This window comes from Thunnus thynnus, chromosome 24 (assembly GCF_963924715.1).
Source record: "Thunnus thynnus chromosome 24, fThuThy2.1, whole genome shotgun sequence".
Taxonomy (NCBI): domain Eukaryota; kingdom Metazoa; phylum Chordata; class Actinopteri; order Scombriformes; family Scombridae; genus Thunnus; species Thunnus thynnus.
Window position 1 is genome coordinate 2,173,827 of NC_089540.1, and position 20,056 is coordinate 2,193,882.

The 20,056-nt window shown below is 40.3% G+C and overlaps 1 protein-coding gene across 1 annotated transcript; it reads left to right on the plus strand.

The window, feature by feature from the left end:
* Window positions 1-486: 486 nt before the first annotated feature.
* mxra5a (matrix-remodelling associated 5a) lies at window positions 487-19,119 on the plus strand. Its single transcript, XM_067583028.1, has 8 exons — window positions 487-1,599; window positions 2,036-2,265; window positions 2,459-2,588; window positions 3,426-3,816; window positions 3,953-8,032; window positions 9,269-10,187; window positions 10,311-10,637; window positions 12,103-19,119. The coding sequence occupies exons 2-8, from the start codon at window positions 2,075-2,077 to the stop codon at window positions 13,691-13,693; spliced, it is 7,629 nt and encodes a 2,542-aa protein (XP_067439129.1). The 5' UTR covers window positions 487-1,599; window positions 2,036-2,074; the 3' UTR covers window positions 13,694-19,119.
* The last annotated feature ends 937 nt before the right edge of the window (window positions 19,120-20,056 follow it).

Sequence of the window (20,056 nt, forward strand, 5' to 3'; positions counted from 1 at the left end):
AGTTTCTTTCCTCACACCATCACTCTTATGTACATGCATGTACTGTAAATAAACCACTACTGTATTTATAGCAATCTATTACATTACAATACAAAGGAGTAACCACACAGTAGAATCACAGCTCTCTTTAATTTGAGTAGCAACATTTTGACCACCTACAGGTCTTCCTCAGGTAAATACCCAAGGGATGGAAATGAGGAACATAGTAATGATATATTGTAGGCATATCTTGTCATTATGACCCGTATAATTGTTTCTAGTGCCTCTGACACATATAATCCTAGCCTATAGGATTATATAGATATATATTTATTTTATCATACTTATCACTATTTCTGGTTTCCCCTTTGATCTATATGTACACATGACGTGATATTCTGTTTATATGAATGTTTTGATAGTTATGAATATTTGACACACTCTATTCTTTTTAATGACTCTTGTTTTCTTGTTAATCTAAAGCAACCAACTTATTACTTAAATGAAATTAGTTTTGATATTTTTATTGTATCATTTGTGTGTTTCTTGATTGGAAATGTGTCCAAGGCTCACTTGAATCATACATGTGCTACAATTGAATTGATTCTCATATCCAGCACCTGTCCCAGTGAGGATTTGTGGATGTAGACTCGACTACTCCGACTAACTTATTAAATTGCCCATACAGTATTTATTCAAGCATTCTTAGCACTCCTGGGCACATATGTGCTATTTGTTAACTTGTGTATTCATTTTATAGGAAACATTTGATGTGTATATAGACACAATATGCTGTTATCCATTTTTTCTTCTGTTGTTTTTACAGGACAAAAATCTGTAAACTGAAGAGTGAAGGAGGTACTGTAGCTTGAGAGTAAGAGTTGTTGTACTCTCAATACCAAACTTAGGAAATATTTTAGATGGAAATGAGCAAAGCTTAAAAAGTGTTACATTTAAGGCCACCTCCTCAGCTACTACCATCAATCTTCAGGGTACTTAGTTCAGCTCATGGCCCCAAACACTCTGGTTCCAGCCCTGTCAGCAGCAGCTCTGATGCAACAGTTTATCCAGTTTGTTTGGCTTTAGATTCCATGCATCTTCCATCCAGATGGTCTTGAAAGAAACTGTCAACTTTTGAGGTTAAATTACTTTCTCGTAGTTTCAGTATGACTCACCAGCACCACTAACCAAGCATTCTTACACTCAGGAGCTTAAAGCATAAAGTTTGGCTGTATGACAGCATCGTATTCTTAGTCAGACCCACTACAAAAACTCTTCAGCCTCTTCTGTCCTCTTGAAAAACTTCACTGGCTCCTCCTGTTGCGTCTCCCCACTGCGCGCTGGATAAGCTGCTTCACTCATTCCTAACTGGAGGTCCAAAGCGCACAATGGCATTTAGGAGTTAGACCCAAACTTGTTCCCTCAGGATTTAACATCAAAATCTCTCTTAACTCTTTGCTTTATGTGTGTTTTTAGAGTTTGTTGCACCAACTTTGTTTCTTTGTTCTCAGAGGTTTCAGATTTTGTTCTGTTTTGGTTTCTACTGTGCGTTTCTTCACTTCATCTATGTTAAAATGGAATATGAGGAGTTCCCTGGAGATATGCTATCAAGGTTTTAAGGTAAGATCGTCTATAGTCATTACAATGATTTGAGCTGAAGTTATCAAATATTTAACAAGACCTTTGCCTGAAACCTCCGCTGCAGCGCAGTGTGCGTAATTTACCGGAGTTCATCCATTCATGCGGTGAGCCAAACTTGGGTTTGCCTCTTTGTTACTCAGATTGTTTTATTGCAGTTCCAGTTTTAATGATATTTTTACAAGGATATCAATTCGTGGTATGTTTTTGACTCCTCGTCACCTTTTGTCCCGCGTATTTTAAACGGGATTTATAATAATAATAATTTTAATAATAATAATAGGCCTAATGCTGACGCTGTTAGCCAAGACAGCAATACTAGTAATTGCAGCATCAAAAGCAAAAGTAATTGTTTAGTTGAAATTAATGTAATAGTAACATAATAGTACCGATGTTGGTAACATTACTGTTATTGTAGTTATCAAACGGACAGCTGCTGTGACTGTAAACCCTCTGGATGAAGATGGACCTCCCCGCCATGTGCGTCCTCCAGACCCTGCTGGTGCTGATGATTTTGCCCCATGTTGCCTCTGTTCCTTGCCCCCGACCCTGCTCCTGCCCCCAGCCCACTGAGCTCCACTGCACCTTCCGCTCCCTCATCACCATCCCAGCTGCTGTACCTAAACATGTGGAACGCATGAATCTGGGGTCAGTCCTTTTGGCATCCTCAACAGTGACTTGGCATGCCTGTTAGTTTGCTACTGCCACTGGTTGGATTACACTCCTAATGCAGTATTACAAAGGGACTTTATATTCTGACAGACAATACTCAGCTCATGTATTGTCTCTCATGAATGAGTTCAATGTTTATTTACCACCCACTTTGGTTTTGTTGTTTCAGGTTCAACAGCATTAATAAGATCACAGAAAAATCACTTGCTGGCCTGAGGAAGCTGGAGCTTCTGATGGTTCATGGGAATGATGTCCACAGTCTGCCTGATGGAGTTTTCAGAGACCTCATATCACTGCAGGTACACTTTACACACTATGGGAATGAACTAATCACCATATTTATGAATGGCTGCTGTAGTTCAGGTTAAAATTGAACCCCAATAACAAAACTATATTGTTTCTTTGCACAAGCCTTGTGTGTTCTTTTATTTTACACAAATACTGGCCTTTTTTTTACTTATTATATCATATCTACAAATTTGCTTGATCAGCAGAGACCAGCATCATGGCTGTATTCAAAAGGGTTAAAGAACAGCAAACATTTTATTTTGTCTCTCACCTGCTTTCTCTTATACTTTTTTACTTTTACTGTTTAAATGCCAAAAATAAACCTGAAACATGAATTAAAATCCAAAAAAAATCCAAAAACATGACATTCAATTATTCAATTAGATGTCAAAATGTGAATCTAAAGGAGCATTTAAAAAAAGCTTGGCACAAAAAAAAGTATCAATCTGATTTATATAATAACATAGCAACTGTAGCAGAAAATAGTACAACACATGACACAAGTTTTTTTTTTTTTTTACATAAAAATATTTTTTTAATGTCATGTGAACCATAATTTCCCCTTAAATGTTCCTTTAACAAGATAATCACATACATAGATGTTCTGTATGTTCTTGTTCCAAACCTTTTCTGTTAAATGAAGCTTATATTGACTGAAATATGGCTGCATCGTTACATTAAATAAACATATTCTAGATGTGCTGTTCAGTATGTGTCTCATCTTAGAAAAATTTAGGATCAAAGATTTCAGATGAATGCCTCTGGGTGGGTGCGACAGGGTTAAATAGGTTCACAATTTCATGATTAGTAATGATGACTTTCTTTCTTTTTGTTGCTTATTGGTTTAGATGTTGAAAATTAGCTACAATAAACTCAAGGAAATCAACAGACACACCCTTCAGGGTCTGTGGGCTTTGGCCAGGTTACACCTGGATCACAACCATCTGGAGTTCATACACCCAGACGCCTTCCAGGGCCTCACCTCCTTGCGACTGTTGCAGCTGGAAGGCAACCGTCTTCAGCAGCTCCACCCAGCCACCTTCACCACCTTCACCCTGATGGACCACTTCCACGTCTCCACCTTGAGGCACCTCTACCTGTCAGACAATGGGTTAATGTCACTGCCCTCCAAGCTGGTGGCAACCATGCCTCAGCTGGAGAATCTGTTCCTCCATGGAAACCCGTGGACCTGCGACTGCAACATGAGGTGGCTCCATGACTGGAATAAAACCTCACCAGGTTAGATTTTGAAACTCAGCACTTGCCACTAAAGAAAAAAACTGAGACTTTAGAGCATATCAAATAAATCAGAACATTCATAGATAACTCTGCTTCATGGTCTAATTTGACTGCGTTGTTATTGTTTTTGCTGCAGGTGTCTTGAAATGTAAAAAGGACAGGGCACTCCCTGGTGGCCAGCTGTGTCCTATATGCTCCTCTCCCAGGCACCTCCAGAGTAAAGAGCTCCAGGCTGTGGAGAACCTGGTCTGTAGCCGCCCCATCATCAGCTCTATTCACAGGACAACCCTACCTGAGGACGTTGAGAGTGAGGTAATGACCACAGAGGATTTCAGAGAACCATTTGGCAACATCTCCCTGGGCCTGTCAGACGAACATGGGAACGAGGTGGATCTGGAATGTAGCATTGGTGAACCTAGAGAGCTTACCAAGATCAACTGGGAGCAAGTGAACCAACTCCAGCTGGCGTCCAACATCACGTTGTCAGTGGATCTTGAATGTCCTGTTGATAGAGAAAAGTATGAGCGACTGTGGAGATTAATTGCATACTACAGCAACGTGCCAGCCCACTTACAAAGAGAGATTATGCTCAGTAAAGATCCTTATCCAACCTATGTGTATAGACAGGATTCTGAGAAGGATGCCCTGTACTACACAGGTGTTAAGGTTAACATCATGGCCCAGGCAGCGTGGCTGATGCAGACATCTATGGACCTTCAGCTGAACAGACTTCAATCATCAGGCAAGATGGTAAAGTTGATCTTGAGCACCTACTTGTCAGAGATAGTGGACGTGGAGTTGGTGCGGAGACAGAGGAGGACATGGGTCATGATCGAGTCAACAAACACGACTCGAAAAGTGTTTAGTGCTATCCTGGGAAGCCCAAGTCAAATGTACTGTAATGTGCACAGTTCTGACCAACCAGTTATCCACTGGATGCTGCCAGACGGCTCCAAGATGGAGGCACCGTATAGCAGCCCAGACAACAGGGTGTCTGTGTCCACTGATGGACGGCTGGTCATTAAATCTGTCAGCCATGCAGATACAGGAATTTACTACTGCCTTGCCAAGGTTCATGGAGACCTTGCTGTCCTGTCATTCCAGCTGACAGTGCAGGAATCCTCTAGCCCTCCTCCAGGGGAAGATGCCTCACTTACACCTATCGAAGGATTTGCAGGGAACCCCATTTCCCTGCCTTGTACTGCATCTGGATCCCCTGATGCTGAAATTAACTGGATTCTACCAAGCAGCAACATAGTTAGTTTCCAAGCCAATTCCACCAGAGCATTAGTCTATTCAAACGGCACTCTGCATATCCCACAGACTCAGTTATTGGACAGTGGTTATTATAAATGCATTGCTATGAATCAGCATGGTGTGGATACAGTGGCTACAAAAATCACTTTAGTAAGGCGTAAAGGGATGATAAGGCCTTTGAGGAAGTTTCCAGTACAACCTCAGTCAGCTTCAGGGGTCAACACTAAGATTAAAGTCCCAACAGAGGACACAGAGGAGGCATCAGGGGACACTGAGGTTACTCGGGAGGGGGCTCCAAAGGGCCGCCTGGATCCTTTGAGAAGAAGAGTTCCAGGAGGTGTGGCGCCAGGTAGGAGGGGTGTACATCCATCAAGGAGTATGCGGCAGAGACAACCGGTGCTTCGAAAACCAACAGGATCACGTGTTGACGACAGTAAGAATACAGTTGAAAACAGGAGGAGGATTAATATGTCAAAGAGTAAAATAGACCCAGAGAAGTGGGCTGATATTTTGGCTAAGATTAGGGACAGAAATGCTCAGAATACTGTGACACCAATCTCAGAACAGCACACAACAGAAAGGAAACAGACAGAGCAGACAACACAGTCACAAGAAAATATTGAAGGATCATCAGATGGCGTGACTGTGCAAGAGAAAGACGGCCAAGTTTACTCCACAACACCACAAATTCCAATACAACATACACAAATGAAAACTAATAAACACATTACACAAGGCCAAGGCACATATGTGACTTCTAAGAGCTACACCACACATAATATACATGATATGATATCAAACAGCAGTTACACACGTGGCATGCATGCTACAGCAAAGCCTCATACAACACAGAGTACGTACGATGTACAGCACACAACTCGTGATACAAACTTGGAGCTACAAACTACTTCAAGCAGTGTTTTTTCACTCCCACAGACCACATCTGTTACCCTACATGCTGTCACTTTTTGGCAGGCTAACACAAACACTGCAAGTAGCAGCAGTACATTTTCTCTACAAGAAAACCATAGCACAAATACAGATGTTGATGGAGTCAAAACAGCTGATTGGTTCAAGGCATCGGAGAGGAGTAATAATATAGATAGACCGAATGTTGTTGCCAGCTCTAATAATGACAGAGAACTCTCTTTGATTGGAAGTCAGATTATCCCTTCAGTCAACCCAAATGAATCAGAACCAAGCCAAGAAGGAAATGGAAAATATCATAGTGAGACTGTAACATCACAGCCGCATAGTCAGCCACAGGCCACAACACTTGATGATTTTCAATCTCAAGCAATGACCACAACAACATCTCACACAACTAATATTGTGTCCACTACAACTAGAAGGAAGGAGTTTGAAGAACAGTCACCCCCACGCCACCGACAACATAACTCTCGGAGAAGGAATGGGAGTCAAAGAAGAAAGCCAAACAGAAGGAAGCAAAAGCTGAATAAACCCACCCAGTTTATTACCACCACATCAGCAAATTCTCCCCTAGCAACAGTCAGGACCACTGCCTCTACAAAGCTAAAAATAGAACTATTAGAAGTAACAACAGCCAATTTCAATACCACTGTTCCATTCACTGACAGCCAAGCAGTGTCATCAGGCAGACTGAGTCATAAAGAAAGCACAGTCTCCAGGCATGACGACGAGGCAGCCACCAAACCCTCCTCACTACCAGCTTCTCCCCTGGAAACAAAGGACAGCCTTCTACCTCTGGCCAAACCACTATTCAAAAGCACATCAGTGGCACCATCATTTCCAACAGCCTCTCCAGAAGCAGGTCACGGAAAGACAAGTTCTCAAACAGCCTTGGGAATCTCAGAGAGTGCATCTCCCTCAGAGCACTTGGATGTGCTCACATCAGCCGTTCAGCAGAGTTTTATGGGTAGCTCTCTTCCACCTGTTAAACCCTCAGAGGAGACGCAAACAGAAAGCATTACGGGAGACCTTGAACCTGTGCCACGGTTTGACAGTTCCTCTGGGGGTCTTCACACTGCAACGCAAGTACAAACAGATTTCAAGAAAAATCAGTCAGGCCATCAATACACACCCACCAAAAAGGCTGAAGAGATTGGCAAGCATTTTTCACTGTTGCAATCTCAATCTACCTCAGCTGATTCCTTGGTTGTACATGAAATCATTGCAACCTCTGGCACATATACTCCAAGTAGTTCAATTACAACACCAAGCATGCTTTTTGAGGGTGTTTTGAAGACAGTACAGGTTACCACAACAACACCTACAGTCCGTGAGAGATCTTATCATAGTTTCAGTCAAAATAAGACCACAGGTAGTGAGTCAGGGGTAGATCAGCATCTTAAGGAAACTGGAGTTAATGTTGATGCTCCTATCACAAGTACCACCGTTACAACACCTCCCTCTGCAACTTCATCAATGCCTGATCCTTTGATCCTACCTAGTGTGGTGCCACATGTCACACTGCCCAAAACATCTTACGGAGGAGCTGAAATGGGCCCTTCACTGCCAGCCACCAACCGGGAAGCTCCAAGAATCAACGGCATCCCAGACAACCACACTCAAGACCAACAAATCCAACCCATCACCACGTCAGAGCCTAAGACAATATCAGACTCACATCCTGAAACCCAATCACCTGACCACAAACTGGCTCTATTTATTAGTACAAATCCAACTTCTACAGCCCTACAACTGACCAACAGGCAGACAATCAAGCAGACAACTACCCCTACCCCAACAATTACTGCAATCCAGACTGATCCATCCAGAGAGGGACTACTAACAAGCACTCAGGATGTGTCCATAAAACACCAGCTACCTGAACAAGGATCTATTCCAAGGGGGAAGCCAAGGATAACCAAGAGTAATTTCCAGACTTTCACTGTGAAAGCTGAAACAGATGCTCAGCTTCCATGTGAGGTTGAAGGCGAGCCGATGCCCTTCCTGTCATGGACTAAAGTTGCTAGTGGTATGTATGACTCAACCTGATAACTTAGCTTTACATACATTTTCAGGTCAGCCTTGGCACTCCCTTCTTTACAGTTGCTATAGAAAATGGAAATGATTATAGTATAGTATATATAGTGTAATCACATAGTGTGTAAGAGCCCAGAAAACAGGTTTTAACAGTTGATGATACAATACTATCCTTTGACTATAGCTCAAAAATACAGTGCAAACACCTGCCATCTTCCATATATTTCAGCTGCATGTTACTGTGAAATATAATCTAATGTTAGATCAAAACAATTTCCAAAGATGTCTGAATGGACATTTTTACATGTCTATCACATTGTGGAATGTCTGCCAAATTTGCAAGGAATTTCTCCATTATTTTTGTTAAGGATTCAATATGGTTAGACATTCATCATCAGTGAAGATATGTTTTCCATATGTTCATGATATTACATGAGTATAGCACAGCACAGTGTTCACACATGACCCCCAGAATGGATAAGAATGAGAATCATAAAGTGTGACACCACAAAAACTTTTTTTTTTCTTTTTAGGCTACTTTATTATTAATCAGAGGAAGCCATGCTATTTTATGCAGATATTAAGGTTGGAAATATGTATTTCACAGTTAAAGACATTGTTAAGATATAGCTCCACAGCTAAATATATTGTTACCTGGGGTCTACTGCACAACTAGGAGAACATCTTCTTGCTTATTACATGGCAACTTGGTAGCAATCAAGATCAACACTATCACCAGACAGAATGTTGATAGTGATACTATTTTTGATACTGCAAATACAGAATAAATAATGAATACAACTACACTACAAGTGATATCACTTGAAGCAATTTATCACACTTTGCACAGCTCTCTCTGGAGCCACAAAAGGTTTTATACAACTTTTTTCACATGTGAAATAGTACACCCCAATACACATCCCCTTTAAGGTTAGGAAAAGCAAAATATAAAGTACTAGAAGCTGAACATAGGGTGAGGTCCCTAGGAAAAAAAATGACATTAAAACAAATTAAGTTAAGCTAAGTAAGTATAGTCAAAAACTGAAATAAGGACTCTATGTCAAAGTCTTCAGGCCAATCAGAAATGGGTATTTTCCCTGCAGATAGTATACAGTTCTTTGTAAGATCTGAAACCCTCATTGTGTTGGTTCTCTCCTACTTTTAACATTATCCATTCTATAATCTTATACTTTGCATATTTTACATGTCTGTCTTTCTACTCATGCAGGGGCGAGTATTGCTCAGAACACCAGGGTCCAGAGGTTTGAGGTCTATCTGAATGGTACATTAATCATCAGGAACACACAGCCCATGGACGGGGGCCAGTACCTGTGCATGGTCCAGAACCAGTACGGTACAGACAAGATGGTGGTCAACCTTGTGGTCCTGTCTCAACATCCGCGGGTCCTCCAGCCTCGGCACAGAGACATCACTGTGCATCTAGGTAGCAACACTGATTTGGAGTGTAAAGTGGAGGGGCACCCTACACCCCGAGTTACATGGGTGCTCCCTAACCATGTCCACATGGTTGCTGCTCCACTTGGTATTGCCTCTCAGCAGCGTGTGGCCATCCTGAGTAATGGAACCCTGCGGATCAGCCAGACCAGTTACACAGACAGAGGAATTTATAAGTGCATTGGTAGCAGTGCAGCTGGAGCAGACACAGTCTCAGTCCGCCTTTACGTCTCAGCATTGCCACCTGTGATTCAGCAGACACAATATGAGAACAAAACACTTACAGAGGGCAGCACTGCCTACATCCACTGCACTGCCACAGGTGCCCCCCAACCTGTCATCCGCTGGCTCACACCTGATGGCGTACAGCTCACTGCTTCCCAATTTGTTACTGGAGGCAATCTTTTTGTATTCCCCAATGGGACTCTCTACATGCGTGGACTGGGCCTGGGGAATGCTGGAAAATATGAGTGCACAGCCAGTAATGCGGTGGCATCCAGCAGAAGAGCAGTGATCTTAAGTATAAGGAGGAATCCATCCTCTGCCAAGGCTAGCATCACCTCATCATCTCCCCAGAGGACAGATGTGATCTATGGGGAGAAGCTGCTGCTCAACTGTGTGGCAACCGGTCAGCCAGAGCCCCGAACCATCTGGAGGACGCCCTCAAAGAAGCTAGTAGATAATCAGTACAGGTATTGTAAGAAATCATTGTAAGCAAGCATTAACAAAAGCACAAGCTTTTTAATCCTCGGTGAAATACATAAATGCCTACATTTATGATCCTCTGAATGCCATTATTTCTACTGTTATTACAGTTTTGACCCCAGGATCAAGGTGTTTTCCAACGGGACCATAACTGTCCATTCTGTGACCGACAAGGACAGTGGTGATTACCTGTGTGTGGCACGTAACAAGATGGGTGATGACTATGTTCTGCTGCGGGTCAACGTGCTGACCAGGCCAGCCAAGATTGAGCAAAAGCTGCAGCGATCCAGTCAGGAGGTGGTGTACGGTGGAGACCTCAAGGTGGACTGTGTGGCATCTGGGCTCCCCAATCCTGAGATAAGCTGGGCACTGCCGGATGGCACCATGGTCAACCCAGTCAAACAGAGGGATAGTGTCAGTGGGGGGCGCAGTCGCAGGTATGAGCTGCTTAGTATTAGTGAATTTTAGGATTTAACTTTCACTTCTAGAAGGCACCTCTATTGGCCTGTATCACAAAGGGAGTCCAGCTTAGTCTGCCTCCCTACTGTTGTATACTTATAATTAGTGTTGATTCAACTTTATGGTTATTTTGGAGGTTGTAGTACTTTGGTAGTGTGTTAGGTTGAACCAAGGAGTGTATCTAATATCTTGTCCACCCCACTGATATCAATGATGGTAGACTTTCAACTGAACCTGCTAAACTTCTATCCTGGTTAAAAGTGAGCTAGACTTATGAAATTTTTATTCCATTAAACTGACACCTTATTGTCCTCCCCCTATACCCTAAAAATACTGGTGTGAAAATCAGAATATACGCTGGCTTATTTTTATATTAAGAAATCTCCAAATTCTTGTTAAACTGTGCTATTAACATATCTTAGGATAAAAACACTTAAAAATTTCAATAGCAAACCTTTCACCTTTGATGCTTTTTGTCACTGTTTAACTACATGAAGGCATGTGTACTACATAAAGAATTTTTACACGCATCTCCAATTTCTGAAGCTGAACCAACCAGTGTGAGCACTGATACACAAATAAAGAAGTTTGGGGTTTACAGCTCATGACTGATGCTCCTACTTTACCACAAAGATCTTCAGCACCTTAAGATCCTTATGTGGATCTAAATGTTGCAATTTAATTAAATCCTAGTTCATCCAGAACTAATGACAGAACTGAATAGAGCATGCAGTTGTTTTTGCAGTATGAATAATTTGTACTTGTTGTTTGGGTAAAAATTAATTGAAAAATTAATGAATGGATGTGTGAGAATTCCTGAATTTGTTGTAAATGTAGTTGACTACATCCATTTTGGAGGGCAGCCAGCCAACAGTGAAGTCACTGCCAATGCAGTAATATTTCACGTCTTTAGCCCTTGCATTGCATCTCCTCATTCAAAACGTTTCAGAGTTAAGTCCAGCTGTAAGATTGCACTGATTTGACATGTGGATTAATTTCTGTTGATGAACCAGTCTGACCTGTTCTCTTAAAAATACTAAATAATTCTTGAACTGACCCATCAATACTGGGCAGTGGTGTTCCTACAAAACCCAAATCTTTAGCTTTGCTAGTTTGTCTTATTTAACAAAAAACCTGCCATTAATCAATTAAGACATTTTAAGATATATTAGAAATGGCCAAATGCCATTACTTCATCAAATTATAACTGGGCTCACTTATTGGAAACTACTCCCCGACTGTGCTACAGTGGCAGCTCCCCACCTTAAGATTAATGACTCATCACTTCCACAGAAAATTACTTCAAGAACCAATTTTGGCATGTGCTGCTACAATACAAAAACTCCTTCATACTTCAGCTGTATTTATTGTCTTCCACTCCAGTCATCAAAGTGTAACTATCTGTATTCCTCTCTTCCCCTTCTCTGCCCAAACTTTATGCAGGTATGTAGTGTTTGACAATGGGACACTGTACTTCAATGATGTTGACATGCGAGAGGAGGGTGACTACACCTGCTATGCCGAGAACCAGCTAGGCAAAGATGAGATGAAGGTCAAAGTCAAGATCAAGGTTTCAACTGCTCCACCAAAAATCCAGGATAAAGACCAAAAGATCATCAAGGTTTTCTACGGTGAGACAGTGTCACTGAGGTGTAACGCCAAAGGGGAACCAATGCCAGTCATCACGTGGATATCCCCAACAAATAGAGTAATCTCCCCTACCTTAGACAAATACCAAGTCATAAATGATGGGACATTGGTGGTTCAGAAGGTACAACGTTTTGATGGAGGTAACTACACCTGCACAGCCAGAAACAGTGCAGGACAAGACCATAAAGTCATCATGCTGGAGGTCATGGTAACACCTCCAGTGATCAATGGCTTGAGAGGCACTGAAAATGCCATTAGGGTGGACACAGTCCAGGATCAGCGGAAATTGGTGGATTGTGTGGCAAAGGGAACTCCTACCCCTCGCATCATGTGGGTCCTACCAGGAAATATTATCCTCCCTGCACCATACTACAGCAACAGAATGGCAGTTCACCGGAATGGAACCTTGGAAATCCGGTCACCTAAGAGGACAGACTCAGGGCAGCTGGTTTGTATCGCTCGTAATGAAGGAGGGGAGGTCAGGCTGGTCGTTCACTTGAATGTAAAGGAGCTTGTCGAGAGGCCACAAATTAGAGGCCCCAAAACAGATAGCCTATCACTGAATGTGGGGAATGCCCTAACGTTGAACTGCTCCTTCGAGGGCACAATGTTACCTCACGTCACTTGGATCCTACCCAACGGTACACCTTTGCTGAGTGGTGCTCGGTCCTCTAAGTTTTTCCACCGGCCAGATGGCTCTTTGATTATCAGTAATCCGTCTATTGCTGAAGTTGGTACGTACCGCTGCCTGGGGCGTAATTCTAGAGGACTTGTGGAGAGTATCATCACATTGTCTCCAGGGAGAAAGCCGGAGATCAACAACAAATACAACACTCCTGTCAGCGTTATGAATGGGGAGACCCTTTTGCTCGATTGTCAAACCAGTGGTGAACCCCTCAGACTAACATGGACATTACCCAGTGGGGTTGTCCTCAACAGGCCGCAGAGAGCTGGGCGATATGCTGTACTGTCCAATGGAACACTTGCCATCCAACAAGTATCAGTTTATGATCGGGGGTCCTATGTTTGCCGAGCTGCAAATGAGTATGGCAGCTCTCAGCTGTCTGTGTCAGTAATTGTGATTGCGTACCCACCTCGTATTACTAATGGTCCTCCCTCTGTAACTTATGCCAAGCGTGGAGTCGCTGTTCAGTTGAACTGCATAGCAACTGGGATCCCTAGAGCAGAGGTGGCATGGGAAACACCTGATAAAACCCGCTTGGCTGTCACTGCACAGCCACGCCTTTTTGGAAACAAGTACCTCCATCCACAAGGCTCCCTCATTATCCAGAATCCAACAGAAAGAGATGCTGGTGTCTACCGATGCACAGCCAGGAATGCCATTGGCATAGACTCTAAAGCTACACTTCTCAATGTGTTCTGAAAAATGTCACTGTTCATCATGATCCATCGCCATACTGTATGCCCAAGCAACTGCCCAGTTAAAAGCAGCTAATGTTTTTAATTCTCAAAATGTTGTAAAAACTGCTGTCACATTGATAAAAGAATGACTTGATTGAAAACTGCAGTGCTATAGAGGCCATGAATTGATGATATTTTGTATGCTGTAGTTGATCATTTCCACTATTTTGTGTGTAATCCAAATCACTGAGAAATATAAGTGGACCTCCCATTTTAGAGCATTTAGTTACTTTTCATAGTAATTTTGCTATAGAAATGTTGACCATGGGGAAAAACAGACTAAATTAATACTTTGCTTTGACATACGTATGTTCACCTGTCCCCATTCACCGATTGCAATTTTTCAGTGTAGCACTGCATTATTATAATAGTTTTTGCATGTAGACAGTTGCCATGTTCTTGTAAGTTTATACCATCAACCATCTAATTGTTGGGTTTTACAGCTTATGACCAGCTTTTAGCTAATAACTTAAGTACAGTGGTGACCTTTACCAAATGATAGCATTATAAGCATTAAAATGATTTCATGTAATGGCACTACTAAATGGTCAGGGTTGTCTGGCTCTATGCTGTTAGCCCTATGCTCTCTAACCACCATAGCAAAGCCAAATTTAAATAAAACATATAGGCACGTTTCTCAACTTCTCTATATTTCAAATCACTCAGGGAAGTGGGGGACATAAAGGAAAAACTCCTCTATACTCCTACTATGCTTGGAAAAAAGAGAAATAACCAACCAATCAAGTAACGACTATGATCTACTATGTCATCACCTCATGCAATCTGGTGAACACTCTATAAAATGTACTTGAAGGGCATAAATTCGCAAAGGTGATGTTGATTTCATTCCAATGAAGTAGAAAGCACTCAGAGTGCACTCCTATGCCAAGACTGCAGAGCATTCAATTCTTTATTTTAATAACAAAGAGTTGTTCAGAATCTGCATCCGCATCCAGAAATCATCAAAATACAGATACTATTATGTTGCTGAAGCACCACCATAGGCGTAATGTTATCATTCAGAGTTCATATTGAATGTATCATCTCAATCTGATTGTGTATTGTGTTCAAGAGTCATGGCAATTTGTCAAATTTGTCAGTGTGTTTTTTTAGTAGTGTTTGACATCCCTTGCTCACTAACAGACAGACAAATGGGACCAAAAACATAACATGGAAGAGGCTGCAAACCATATAAGTAAGTATATGGTTTACTTATAAGTATATGAGTAGTAAACTGTGGAATCTGAGTAACATGAAGTTAAAATTGAATGTTTCCCCTTTTATATTGTCCTCAGCATTTTGGGGACTACTAGGCAAGTGGAAATGTAACAGCCTACAAAATAACATCATTTTTGCCTCTATAAGCTGCGCTCAAGGTGTTAAACATTAAAGCAATTGATCCTTTGGCTGATTCTGTCTTGATCAGTGAGCAGACTCTTTGTAGCATCCTCCAACTGTACACATAGACACCTTGCTTTGATGACTCAGCACAGCTGATTCTGACAAGGACAGATTATGTCAAGCTGTAAAGAAATACATAACTTCTCTTTTTTAACTAGGAAATAATGTTTAACTTAATTACAGATATGTATAATGTTGCTGAGATAGATTTTTTAAGGCAGGTGATTTTTATTTTGTTTATTTTACTCATCCAAATTTTTTACAGACATTTATCGGTATACTGTGCCATAAACACAGACACACGTAAACGTCCATCTTAAGGATTTTTAATGTGTTTCCATAACTGGAGTCAGATATTTCAAATACTGATTGTTTTCTGCTCCCAGCACTGTACACCATCTTTGAATCTGCTTCTGAAAAGTGCTGATGCAGCCTCTATGTCCTCATTTGTAAATTATTTATCTTTGACAGACTGTGATGCATAGCAATTTTCCCGCATTTTAATAAAAAAGATTTCCAGCCGTTTCTGCTAAGCTCAGAGTCAAAAACAAAAACTTTTTTATTGCTGAGGCAGGGAAAGCAAAAGATTGGAGAAATGATGACTCAAGATTGTTTGCCACTGCACTATAAATGACATCCATACATGAGAATAATGTTTCTATGAAAACTTAGAGATGGGGACATTTGCCAAAAAAGCTTCAGGAAACACAAATAGGAACTGACTGACTTTGGATACTTTTTCTAAATGAAATTATTCAAAAGTTGAACGTAGTTTTTGTTCAGCTGGCCCTGGAGAGCAGAGCACAGATAAAAATCTGAGAAGATATTCAACTTAGCATTTTGAATGAAGGAAGTAGGTCACCATTAAAGAGTAAAATGAGTAAAACCTCGCAATCATCGCTCTGGGAATACAGCCACAGTCTCCTCTTGCAAAAAGAAGAAACATCTGGAGCCATGAGGAAATCCCCCATTAGTTCAGCAGATTCGGCCTGAAAGAGTCACACTTCAAAAAGAAAGAAGAAATTTCAATATCTCTGATTCTCTGTCAAACCTGGTATTCATCATGACAGTCAGGGCACTGGGGTTAACTTGTTCTACATTGTGCTGCTTCATCTAACTTCCACCCAAATACTCTTTAGCTTAGATGAAATCAACATTTTCCACCCTGAAAACTGATTAGGCTGCAGTGATGCATGTTTTCCCTCCATGTGGATAAAGAGGACTGACAGCTAAAGCAGATTGCACACAGCGCTTCACTTTGCCATGACCTCTTTGTGTTATAAAGCTGTCTGTGTGTGACCCAGGACATAGTCAAATACAATTCAGAAAAGTTTACATCTTGTGCCCACCTGTTTTTTTTCCTCGCGTGTAGCTGTAGTTTGCACTCATTACTGACAGAGACTCTCATCAGGATTAAGTAATGCCACACTCGGATGTTTACACTGTTCAGATGCACAGTTACTTTCCTCTACTTAACTGCTCTGACTTCCGATTGTGTATTCAAGAAACAGGCATCTGACATCATAGGAAATTGAAAAAGAAGTGACGATTTAAGGGATTATTTCTAATCAAGGCACATCCTCTTCCACTCAGATGCAACAAAATGAGGAGAAGCTTTAGTGAGCGAACCTACTATGATCTATGAATGACGGGAAACTTTCTTATAGCGCACTAGCTGATTGACGAATCAAAGATAGTATGAGGGAGCTCTGGCTGTGGAGAATTCATGTCCTACAGCAACACGATCAATACATCTGAACATCAAGGCACTTCATATCTGAGCAACAGAGAAACTGAATTTAAAGAAAAGTTGAAAGGATTGCTCCATCAGAAGACATTGGCTTCTTTCTTCAGCGCATGAGAACGCAGTGTAGATGTGGAGATTCCTTGGTAATGAAAGCAGCAGTGAACTAACCCCTTTCTTCCTGTGGCTGCTGTGATGTTGACAACATTTTCATCAAGCTCTGATTTAGCGCTTTGAGCTAACTGTAAGTGTGCATGTGTGATATATTGCTTGTTTTTGACAGTGTGCTCACATGAGTGGCGCGCTGTCTTCATGAATGCTTGTGTTCATAGTAAATCATATGATCAGCAGGCTTATTAAATACACTGCTTAATTGAAAAGAGATGACACAAAACTTTGTTGCTTTGATGGTATTTTGCGGTAGACTCAGTAAAGTTGCCTTGTAGCCTTCAAGGCTGACTGGCTGCCAAGAGTTTAATTTGCCAACATTCTATCATGTTTATGTTTATGTTTATTTCAAACATGTAACAAATAAGTAAAAAACAAAACAAGAATAACAAAAAAATGAACAGCAAACATATACTGCAAACTCTCAATAAACAAATTATCATAAACAATATTTATAAACAACATAAATATCACATATCCAAAAAGGAGAAGGAAGAAGTATATACTTATATGGTCATTCTACTACTATACTCAATATTTATCATATATATATATATATATATATGTATATATATATATACATAATATAAATATTTATCAACTACCCCAATGCTCTTATGTACAACCCAAATATCCACCCAGTGTCAATCAGATATAATACAGAAATGACCTCAGAGTTCATCCTACCAACCCTTCCTCATCATTATACCTCTTTAAAATTATTTTTTTTATTATTAATTTGTTTTTTACATATTCTTGAATTGATTTATATTTGGACTTTGCTTGAGTTCTATATCCAAACCATTCAACAAATTTACCCTGCAAATTGAAATGCACATACTCTTCACAACAAATGTTTTTTTTTAATTAAACTTTCCTCTTAAATTATAACCCCCCCCCCCCCCCCCCCTCTCTGTCTATGCACATTTTTTGTATACTACCTGGAAGTAAACTGTTTCTTATTTTATACATTATTTGTGCTGTCTTAAATTCTACAAATCCATGAACTTCAAAGCATGTGACTTTAAAAACAGCATGTTCGTGTGTTCACGATGTCCTGCATTGTTAACTATCCCTATGACTCATTTTTTTAGTATGAATATAAGTTGCTTTTGTGCATGTTACCCCACATCTCCACACAGTAATCCAGATACAGTAATACAAGTGAACAATACAGAGTGTACAATGCATTATGATCCAGAATGTGTCTTGTTTTTCCCAGAACTACAACACTCCTTGCCAGCTTTGGTCGCATACATATCTTATATTAGGTTTCCAGCAGATTCTGTGGTCTAATATCACACTCCGAAATGTTTTTCCGTTTACTCTTTCTATATTAACATTGTCTATCATCACTTGTGAGTGTTTGTTTTACAATTTCCAGACAACACGATCTTTGTTTTGTTCAAATTTAATGATATTTGTTTATGGTCAAACCACTGTTTTAATTTACTTATTTCCTTTGGGATCAACTCCAAAAGCTGCTGAAAATTCTCCCCAGAACAAAAAATATTAGTGTTGTCCAAGAATAAAACAAATTTCAGTATTTTTGATACTCTGCAAATATCATTTATGCACAAAATGAACAATTTCGGGCCTAATACAGACCCCTGAGGGACTCCACAAGTAATATCCATGCATGTTGATTTATGCACACTTATCTTTATAAATTGTTGCCTGTTTCTTAAGTAGCTTCTCAGTCAATTCAGCACAACCCCACTGATACTATACCCTTCTAATTTATCCAGTAAAACTGCATATCATGGTCAATGGTGTCAAAGGCTTTTTTTAGATCTATCAATACTCCCACTGCATACTTTTTTGGTCTATACAATTGGTAATTTCTTCTATTAATTCAATTAGCACCAAAGATGTTGATCTCTTTGTTCTAAATCCGTACAGACTGTTAGTCGGCAAATTGTGCTTCTTAATGAAAATGTCTGATCTTTAAATAAAGGGTTTTTCTTTTTTTTCCAGTATCTTAGAGAATTGGGAAAATAAAGAAACATGCCTGTAATTTGTAAAGTGGTGTCTATCCCCAGCTTTATATAAAGTTACAAATATAAGAAATATGAGTTACTGGTTTTGTTTGCTCAATATTTTTATTATTACTGGTATTATTGCATCGTTAAGCGTACACATTTGCAAACTCAAGAATTAACTGTAAATAATGAATACATATATATACACCATTCTTCCTCTTATTCAGTAATGATCATACACTACATTATCCCACCCCCGCAACCCCCGCACCCCCCACCCACCCTGAGGGACACATATATAATACATATGACACCTACATACACACACTCACACTTACACTCTCACACTCACTCACGGGAAGCAGCTGTAATACATATCTTAGTGCTAATAATAGTCACAGATCTGCAAGTTAAATCTTACATAAATTTATATACATACATACATACATATATTATAAGTAGTCATGATTCAATATTGATACATTCATATACTTCTGAAGCCCAATTTGTAATTCATCTTCTATACTAATTAAGACTAGCTTCCAGGTATGGAGGAATTGGTCCAATCTGTTTTTAGTCATGTATGATATCGTTCGAGTGGAATTAAATTCAGGAATTTTTCAAACAAAAGGGTAGCATCAGGTGGTTTATCACCAATCCTCCTTTGAAGAATACATAACCTCGCAGCATAGCAACAAATTCTCAAAACATATTTATACTTAACAGCATGCTTTGCTGCATCATCTAATCCTAAAAAACAGACACCTGGGTTTAATACTGATCTGAGCATACCATCATTTTCCTTTTAATGTTTTTCCAAAATTTCACAATATTTGGGCATTTCCAGAAAGCATGAGAGTATGTAGCTTTGCCAGTATTACATTTTGGACATATTATAGGACAAACAGGATCATACTTGGATCCAATAAACCGGGTAACATGCAGTTTATGAATGAGACACACTTTAGCAACTTATCTCTTTTACATTTAATAAAACAGTTTCCCATATTTCTTTACTTATCGTGGTCCC